Source organism: Amaranthus tricolor, chromosome 13, assembly GCF_026212465.1.
Source record: "Amaranthus tricolor cultivar Red isolate AtriRed21 chromosome 13, ASM2621246v1, whole genome shotgun sequence".
NCBI lineage: Eukaryota > Viridiplantae > Streptophyta > Magnoliopsida > Caryophyllales > Amaranthaceae > Amaranthus > Amaranthus tricolor.
The window spans coordinates 20,182,213-20,192,988 of NC_080059.1; the positions used below are offsets into that span (position 1 = coordinate 20,182,213).

Here is a 10,776-nt window from a genome sequence, read left to right on the forward strand (position 1 = left end):
TGAAGGTACCTCAAAAAATGGCCAATATTTTGAGTCGTTTGCTATTTTTTCTGGAACATCATTCAAGTCTTGGAAAGGTTTAATAATCTCCGTGGATAACATAATCAGCGCTTGTAATACTTTTCGAAAGTATTTGCTAATTGTCGCTAGACCATGCTGAAACTTATCGGCTGTTGTGCGGTATGAAGCCCCTTTAGCCAATATATATAAGGCAATTCCAATTTGCTCAGCGACTAATATGTATCTACCATCCGATAGCCAGCCTTTATACTCTACCTATTGGACTAGTTTAATAAATATGGCTCTATCCAATCTTAATTGTTCCCTACATAAATCAGGATGAATATTCAATAATCTATGTATGTAATCGCAACCTGGTTCTCCCCCGACTCTCAAAGGTCGTCGTTCGAGTGGAGTGAGCAGTCTCTTTAACTCCTCTAGTGCAATGATCATGGTACATGTTCGCACTCGAATAATGTCCATCCTATAGTGTAAAAACAATGCAATAACATATATTTAATAAATATTAAACTTAAATTTTATAGAGCCATATGATAAATAGCATCGCTAAGTACAAGATTAATACAAAAGTTGCTCCAATTACGTTAATGTCAAGCTTTATGGAGCCATATGATTGGATTACTAAGTACTAGTACTAGAATAATATAGAAGGCTTTATAGAGCCATTTGTTAGAAATATGACAACTAACTTTTAGATCAATGCAAAAGTGGCTCTAACTAAATTAAGATGCTATAAAATAGATTTATGGAGAAGTAGAGACACATTCTAATTCAGGTAGATTAATATCAAATGCCGTCTTCAAGAACATAAGTTTTTGTTGATTTGATGACAATGCTAGAAAATAGTCACCATTGTCTCCTGCACGTAGGAATTGCATACATTTAAAAATAAACTCTTCACCCTTTTCTTTGACTTCCTTAAGATCATTTAGAGCTGTAGCAACTTGAGAGTGTTTGGAAGCTTCAAGAGATGGCGACCCAGATAAAATGGACATTTTGAGTATCTCTAAACAAGTCTCAAGATCGGTCTTAGCTTTTTTAGAGCTACTTGTACTCCCTACATTCTTACGTTTCCCCTTTGACTTGGTTGTGGGTGGACTTTTGCTCTCTTCATGACCAGAGTCACACTTTTCCTCTCCTAATTTTGTTTCAAAACAATCATCACTATCACCAGTTTCTTCGGTATCATTTCCATCACCTTCCCCTAAAAGTGATTTACCACTCTCACATCCAGGAGAATAACTATATTTGCTAGTTGCAAAAGATCCACTATAAAGACTACGTAGCAATGCCAAATTAGCTAAAGGCTTCTTCAAGAACCTGGCAGGTATGCCTTTATGTTTCTGTTTACACAAATAAAATAATATAACTACCTTATAAACACCTAAATTAATTTTATCAACAAGCATTCAAGTATTTTTTACCTCCACAAATCCAGCCCATCTATCATCTTGGTCAACTTGTGGACATCCACTCTCGGGATCAAATGAAAGACCAGTCCACTTCAATTCCATCTCATTCCATATTTTAAATTGTGCTTTCAAGTCATCATACTTATTTCTAGCTTGTTTATCATTAAAATTTTTTCCGGTTGCTACATTTAAACCTTGAACAATTTTTGCCCAATTTGTTTTGCGTCCACTTGATCCTGCTTTTAATTGGATACAAATCTCCAAGAATTTTTTAGTATCTTGCTCACTCCATGAGAGTCTCTCTTTGGGAGCCATATACTTTGCTCACCACAAACATAAAATGAGCTAGATTAATTTTATTTAAAAAAAAAATCACCCAAGACTACAAAAATATATTCCTAAGAAGCATAATATGACCTGTGTTGTTCATAGCACATCCTAACCCATCTCACATTGATATAATAAAAAAAAACTACAAAAATTTACAAAAGATCTACAAAAAAATACATAAATATATACACGCATATCACTATCATCCAAAATGTGAACACAAAGCATGACATCAAGAAGGCAAAGATATATTGTATAATAAAAAATCTACAAATAAATACATATATATATATATATATATATATATATATATATATATATATATATATATATATATATATATATATATATATATATATATATATATATATATATATATAACAGCAATATGATTTACTCTTTTTCACGGACAGATTGATAATGAAATATGCTTTTACTCATAATTGTATTTACAGTCAAATTTAAAACTCACAACATGTATTATAATACTTGCATTTTGTTAGATATTTGGTTGATTTGTTCCTTAAATTAATTAATTATTTTCATCTCATACAAATAAACTATTTAATGGGTAAATATAGGTAATCTCTTAAATTTCATCAGCGATATGTTTATATTCGGCTTTAATTGATCAATATTGTGAATTGCATGCATTATTAAACTAATAATTAAGTTTTAAAAACATGGCAACGGATACATATATATTATAAAACCTTACAATATTTTGTTGTATTCTTGTGAACTGATTTCTTTATTTCTTTTCTTGATCCACCGGTGAAGAGCTTGGAATTAAAGGAAATGCATATTTACTTGATACATGTTTATGTAGTTATATAAAATGTTAGGTAATAAAAATGAGAAAAGGTGAAATATTTATTGATGGCTCTTTAATACAATAGGAAAATATTAGATACATATTAATTGCTAGCTAGAAGCTAATAGAAATAAGAAAAGGTAGTTGTAAGTCAACCTACAATGACATCAATGTTTATACTCCTGGTTCTTAAAATCTCATTTCCAAAGTTTATACTCCTGGTTCTTAAACAATGACATGATACAAGTAATTAATTTAATGTAATATGTGTCTAATTATACTCCTGGTGGACCTCTTTCTTAACCTCATTAATGTATATGTGTCGATGAATAATAATAATAATAATAATAATAATAATAATAATAATAATAATAATAATAATAATAATAATAATATTATAATAATAATAATAATAATAATAATAATAATAATAATAATAATAATAATAATAATATAATAATAATAATAATAATAATAATAATAATAATAATAATAATAATAATAATAATAATAATAATAATAATAATAATGGTATGGTTTGATCTGATCTGGTCTGATCTGGTCTGGTCTGATCTGATCTGATCTGGTCTGGTCTGATCTGGTCTGGTCTGATCTGAAACTTTATGATCTGATCTGAATAGTTCTGGTCTGATCTGGTCTGATCTGATTCCAATAAGAATAAGTAATAAGTCAAAAAAATAAGTTGAAGAGAACACCTTCATACTGTGGGATAGGAAGATAGGTATATTCCCTTTAATAGAGAAACAACGTGCAATTAGAAGTTCAGGCAACATACCAGCAGGTACACCAGAATTGAAAGCAATTACAAAAGTCATAAGGAATGTCATCAAGCAAAAGTTAATCACTGAAGTGTTACCAGCAATCAGATTAAAATGGCCCAGCTAATGGAGTCAGGGACATATGGATTCAATAAGACAATGCAAGGCCACACATATTAACAGATGATCATGCATTAAATAAAGCTGCAACACAAGGTGGGTTCAATATCAGACTAGTTTGCCAACCAACTTCTAATCCTGTAATGAACATTTTGGATTTAAGTCTATTTAATGCTATTCAGTCTATTCGATTAAGAGAATTTCCTAGGGACTTGCCAACTTTGATTAACGCAGTAACTAATGCATATGATACTTTTAATCCAAGACTTTTGAATTACTTATGGATTCAATATCAGTTATGCATGCGTGAGGTACTTAAAGTTAGGGGTGGTAATAATTACAAGCAAACACACATGGGAAAGAAAAGGTTGGACAGGTTGGGTGAATTGCCAAATCAACTTAAAGTTCCTTCGGAACTAATAGATTCGGCACATCAATTTTTATGTCACGGTATAATTAATCTTAAATGTTCTTCCACATGATGAAGATTAAGATTAATTATCTGTAGGAAGTGACTTTTTGTACATGTGAACTAACCCTCTTATTTTTTTGTCAAGGGTTAAACATTATAGGCTACATGGAAGATGAAGCATTTTGTAAAGCATTGAAAGGCTACATGTAAGATGAAGCATTTTGTAAAGCATTGAAAGACTATATGTTAGATAAAGCATTTTGTAAAGCAATGATAGGAACACATAATATTTTGTAATCATACACATTCATTCAACATTGATCACATCACTTAACATCCCTTGTTTACGCACCGCTCCAAATAAGTCATCGAGGTGGTTTTAAATGATTAATTTAATTAACATCATTCATCATTGTATCCCCAAGTTTCACTTATGTCATTTCTCTCATGAAGAAAGGTTTAACATCATTTAATTAGCACACAAGTAACAAGGTTCAACCTCATCTTGAGTAATCACAAGTGGCAATGAAACCAAACATATCTAGGGTTTTCCATAATTAAAAAGATTATTGACATTGCCATTTGAAAATGAAAAACATACAATATTGTGTTACAACTAAAACAGATAAAGAAAGTAATTGACGTGGCAATGTTGTTAAATCTCATTCACTAAATTGGCATGAAACAAAGATATTGTTTATGAATCAGCCTCATTTATAGTCAACCCAAGGTGGCAATGATTATTGTTCAAATAGATAAAAAGTGGGAGAACCTAATGAGAAGAGAGACACAAGGAGAAACGGGAGAAAGGCAACAGAAAAACAGGAGAAATAAGAGAAAACATAAGAAAAGAGTGAAAAAGGGAAAAGAATGAAAATAAGGGAAAAGAAAGAAATCACAAACTTCCCATCAAATCTCGTTTTGAAAATTTTATTTTGTTTACTGATTCAAAAAAGATATTCCTCAATTGATTTTTTCCAAGCCCAAAAATATATAGTAATTATTAATATGAAAGCCCTGTTGTTCTTTTCTTGTTTTTCCCTGTCTTTTCTTTTTTATTTTGTAAATTGGGAATATTATTGATAAATACACTAATAATATAATAGACTAAAACCGCTAGCATAAAAAAACTTTGGGAGGGGAGGAGATAAAGCCATAGAAGGAGAAAACCATGAATTAGGCCACTCAAGTTAAAAGTATAGGAGTTGTCTATGTTGACAACACCCATTGTTATCACTATCTTAGTGATGTTACACCATCATAACATACACACTAATTTTACAAACACATTATTACTACTAATACCAAAACCACTAACTTTAATATATGCTACGACTTATTCTCCTGCAATTTATTTAAACTTCAACTGTATGTTGTTATACCTTTTTTAGACCATAATTCTACGCTAATTGAATATGTTGCACGTAGCTATGGCAGCTATAATGCTGCAGCAGAAAAACTTAGCAGCTCCTACTACAAAGTTTGTTGCACCTCTTAATCAATATATGTTGCAATTTCATTACATCCCATCCCTTCTTAGGTACTTACAACAACACATGCACATTCAATACTCAAAGCAAGAAGTTTCACGAATGAAAATAATGTATTTCAATTTAGCTATAAGAACTAAGGACAATTGTAGATAAAAGACAACAATATAGTCGCACATTAAATGTTTTACTTGATTTTCTCAACAACAAAGCTTGTGTTAAGGATGAAATTAAGAACCCGCTGGTATATTTAAGTAGTTGAAATCAAAGAGTAAGCAATCAATCAAGATCTGCACTACCCACTAACCAAACTAAAGCATTTGCAAGTTATAATATGCAAGCCAACTTAAAGGCCCCAGAATATTTGATTGGAAGAGGTGCTACAGTTGACTTATAAATTTTGCTGATGAGTGCTATGGCAGTAGGAGTACACAAATAATGAATTGATTTCAATGAAGTATACAGAAAATCCCAAATGGAAAGAGGATCATCAAAATAAAAAAATAAATGAAAAGAAATATAAACCCAAAAGTGACAATAAATAGGATACTTATGAGAAAGCACAAACAATATGTTCCAAATTTTGAAACAATGTGCAATTCCTCGTAAATCAACAACCAATCTAAACCCTGGAATCAACAAACCATGTGTGTGAACAAAATAATTCACAATAGCCTACAAATAAAACTGCAATCGAAACATTTTGTATTCTTTGTGTATATGTTTCTAACACAGTCTGAAATTTCAATAAAGATACATAATCACTACAAAGACAAAAAATATGGATGATAATACTCTAATAAATTAACTTTAGTGCAAAACTCTAAAGCAAAGCATTCTAATTTATCTATACCCTCAAGGCCCAATTCAAGCAATTTCAAGTATCCTCTTGGCTATAGAAGTTCACCAACAATTACGTCTAATTTGCTCAAGCCTATTTCAACCATATGAACACGTCGACCTTACTACAGTCACTTCAAAAGGCCAGATCAAGATAGAGAAGAAAAGGCATGTTACAATAATACTTTCAATCCGTGCCAGTTGTCCTCATTTGGTAGCAAAGTGCGTTATAATTTTACCTATGATTATCAAAAAACCATAATGTAACTTTATATAAGTTAATTTGAAAAATTATTTACCAAAATATAGCAAACTTTGACTTTAATAGTAAAAAAATCATAATGAGAATGAACAACCAAGCAATAACAATGAATGGAACAAAAAACAAAATCCAACAAACAACATCCAAGCTAGGAAAAATCCAATAAAACCCCCCTTCAAAAAGAGGGGAAAAATGGAAATAAAAACGCATCTAAAATGAGTGCTCATCTTCGATTCGGCATTGAAGCAAATTAGACTAAATAAAAAGAACAAACAAAATCAAATTGGAAACAATAAAAAAAACGTTTTTTTTCAATATAAATCAAACGAAATCAAACTAAAGCAAACCAAATTATACTCCCTCCCATTCTAACTACTTAACCTTTTTCACATATATCGAGGCAACATTTTAACCTTTAATATCTCTAATTATGCATGATTAAAAATTATAAAAATTTAATATTAATAATCTTTGCATTGAGATGAATAAAATAAGATCCCATATTGTAACAGGAGCGGCAATCTCAACATAATTAACATTTAATAATAATGTTTAATACAAGAATATTGCAGAAGTCTCAAAATGCCAAACTGTAAAATCTTTAAATCATAAAAACTGAAACTGTTTAAAACAAAAGTATAACATCTAATAAGAAATATTGTTTGCTAAAAATGGAAAAAAATACATCATCATCAAGTCATTAATAAAGATACAAAAAGCAGCTAAGTTCTCGATAAATAGTAATTGTTGCGGCCTGGATCGGAACTTGAACTAAATCCTACAAATTGCTGTCATCCATGATACGGATGACATCCGATTGAATCGATCAGAGCTTAACGCCGAGCATAACTTCCTATCCAACTCAAAATATGAAAATTATACGCTACATTTACAAAATAATAATTTAAGTACGAACTTATGATTAATTAATATCACCGTATACTTTTACCATATTTTTTTTCTGTTCCATACTTTTAAGTCATTAAGATACCATTCTCAATCCTGATAGAAGTACGTTATTGCCACTTATACAATTCAGTAATTTTAATACTTAAGTAAGTTCATTTGGTTAATACTCATAACCGTACCATGCATCATAGCATCGACACTAATCAAGTTTATCACTGATCAATAAGCACATCAATATGACACCTGATATATGTAAAGGTCTGGTTAGGTGAGGACCGTAGTCCTAAACCCTAACTATGGTGGGAGTCGTCACCCGTCCAATACAATTTTTGCTCGAGCTCTACAGGATAGGTAGCTAACCCCCTGTCTTACACCGCATTTTACGTGCTGGCCAACACGGGCGCCGGGATTTTAGATTTTAATATTCTATCAATAGTCTCCAAATTGATACTTTCCACAAGTAGCTACTAAAATCTATTTCTCTTTAAATAAGTTCCCAAAATCAACATTTCCAACTTTACAATAAATAAAACTTTATTCTCTTCAAAAAAAAAATCAAATATTCTAATTAAATTCAAGTTAAAATTGCATTATATGGATAAGTTTCCAAAATTCTACATGTTCACCGAAAATCAATATTTCAAGTTTAGAAAAATATGTAAACTTGTAATTTCACAAAAATCAATATCTCTAGTTTAAAAAACAAGTCAAACTTATAATTTTCACAAAAGTCAATATTTCTAATTATAAAACAAGTAAAACTTGTAATTTAACAAAATCAATATATCACACATAGTTTGAGCGGCAAGTTTACTAAAAATACTTTTACATAAATTTTGGTCAAATAGTTAGCAAATAAAATATTTTGTACTAAATAGTGATTAAAAGTTAGTTTTATTATGAAATCTCATGTATTGAAGAAAAACATTTCAATATTTAATAACTTATTAAAATTTCTCAATCTTTTTACACAAAAATAGTTGTAATAATTTAAAATAGTAAATCAAACTCTTTTATTTTTATTATACGATAGTGGTCGAATGACCTATGAGTGTTTTGGGCCCTTTTCACATAAAAAGAATGACTTAATTTAATTTATCATACTAAATCCTAAATTTAAATAATTAACATAATCACTTACAAAAATAAAAACTTTACGCAATAACATAGAAATTTACTATAACTTTAAGGATAAACTTAAATCTCAAAATAAAGTATATAACAATATTTTTAATATAATCAGACTTAGTAAAATACGTTCATAAAATAACTTATTACCTTATAAACTTGTTTGAAGGCTAACATAAACATATTAATAAAATTCTAACATAAAAAAATAATAACATTCCTAATGTAACACTTAACTCATAAACATACTAACACTAGTTTATAACATAAAACATACTTAATACACTAGTGGAAAAAACCGTATTTGCTGCTAATCATTTGCTGCGGTTTATGTACATACGCAGCAATAAGTAGGAAAAAGAATTAGAAAAAAAAAAGAAAACATTAATTGCTGCGGTTTTGGGACTTAACCGCAGCAAATACGTATGAGCAGCTTCAATTGCTGCGGTTAGGTATATGCTCGCAGCAAAAAATCACATTTAATTGCTCCGATTCTTCATTACCCGCAGCAAATAACCCTTATTCAATAACCTTTAAAATTCATCAGCATTAATTGTTGCGGTTTATCTTATTGACCGCAGCAAATAGGGTTTCAAAATGGCTCCTTGCATTTGCTCTAACGTTTATATTTTCATAATATAACCCTTAAGCTTCTGTTTCATTCTTCAAAACAAACGCACGCACAGCAGTTCTTCTGTTTCATTCATAAACTATAATTCTTCAAACTTCATCTTCTTCAAACATCATCGAACATTATCAAACTTTCTAGAATTCTTCAAACCCTTAATCTTCTTCAAACATCGAACATCATCATCTTCTTCAAACAGCCGTTCCATTCCAGAATTCTCTCAAACTTCTCTTGTTCATTATCAAACTTAAAACATCGAACATTCTTCAAAACATTCTTCAAACTTCAAACTTCATTATCGAACATTCTTATATTGTTCTTCAAGGTATTATTTTTTCAAGCTTAATTTAAATTCTTCAACTTCATTATGTTTTAGGGATTTAGTTTTTTTATACTAATTTTTTTTCATTGTATAGGTTATACTAACCCACCAAAACCCACGAAATTCAAGGTATCATTTTCATTTTGATTTTGTAAGTTAGGTTTAAATTTGTCATACTTTATGAATGTATATGTTGTTGTTGTTTTTAAGTTTTAAATTTATCATATATATCATGGTTTGTTATATTTTTAAGTAGTTTCTTCATTTTATTTATCAATGTGTGTGTTTTTTATGTTTTAAATTTATCATAATTTATTTCTAGTTTGTAAATTAGGTTTAATTAGCGTTGTTTATGGTTAAATGAATGAATGAGTTGTTGATATGAATGTTAATTAGTTGTCCAAATTTATGAATGTGATTTTATTTTTATTTTTTTTATATGAATATTATTAATTATAGTTACTATAATAAACATCATTTGGATAGTGTTAAATGAACATTGTGTTATTATTTGGATTAATTAGTGTTAAATGAATGATTATTACTTAATTTTGTGGTTATTTAGAGTTCGTTAAGTATATATGTTTAAAAGTTGTGTATTAATTTTGTTTTGAATCAATTAATCACACTAATTAGGATGACAAACGATCGTTCTTGGATGTATGGAAGCATTGAATCGTCGGAATTTATTGATGGCGTATTAGAAATTTGTAGTATTGCGGTTGAACATCAAGTTAGGACGGGGGGAGTTGGTTTTTATTGCCCATGTGTCAGTTGTGGCAATGTATCAAAGGTAGATAGTGTTGATTTCCTTAGGGAGCACATACTTCGACGTGGGTTTAGGCCTCAATATCATGTTTGGGTTTGGCATGGTGAGGAGGGAGTTTACAAAGAGAAAAGTGTTGTTGAGGACGTCAATAATGTGGCCGATGTCAATGAGGATGTAGTAGATCATGTTGATGGGTATGAGACAGATGAAGAGAATGTCGATGAGGATGTGGATCGTGTTGATGAGATGATGGAGGGAGTCGAGGATGAGTTAGGAAAACGTCCTCGTGTTTTTGACTTGTTGACAGAGGCTTCTCAAAAGCCTTTGTACCTTGGATGTACAAAGTTCACCAAACTAACAGCAGTGTTGACAATTTTCAACATTAAGTCAAAGTTCAATTGGAGTGACGCTAGTTTCACAATGTTATTAGAAGCGTTAGGTGAGTTGCTTCCTGAGGGAAATGAACTTCCAAAGTCGACATATTATGCCAAAAAGCTCATGTGTCCTTTCGGCTTAGAGTACCAGAAGATTCATGCGTGT

General features: G+C 30.3%; 1 protein-coding gene across 1 annotated transcript; it reads right to left on the reverse strand.

Annotated features, from left to right (window-relative positions):
- Window positions 1–764: 764 nt before the first annotated feature.
- LOC130798908 (uncharacterized) lies at window positions 765–3,425 on the reverse strand. Its single transcript, XM_057662002.1, has 3 exons — window positions 3,302–3,425; window positions 1,446–1,669; window positions 765–1,364 (listed from the first exon to the last, which is right to left on the reverse strand). Exons 1-3 carry the CDS (start codon window positions 3,423–3,425, stop codon window positions 765–767), a joined length of 948 nt encoding a protein of 315 aa, XP_057517985.1.
- Window positions 3,426–10,776: the final 7,351 nt, after the last annotated feature.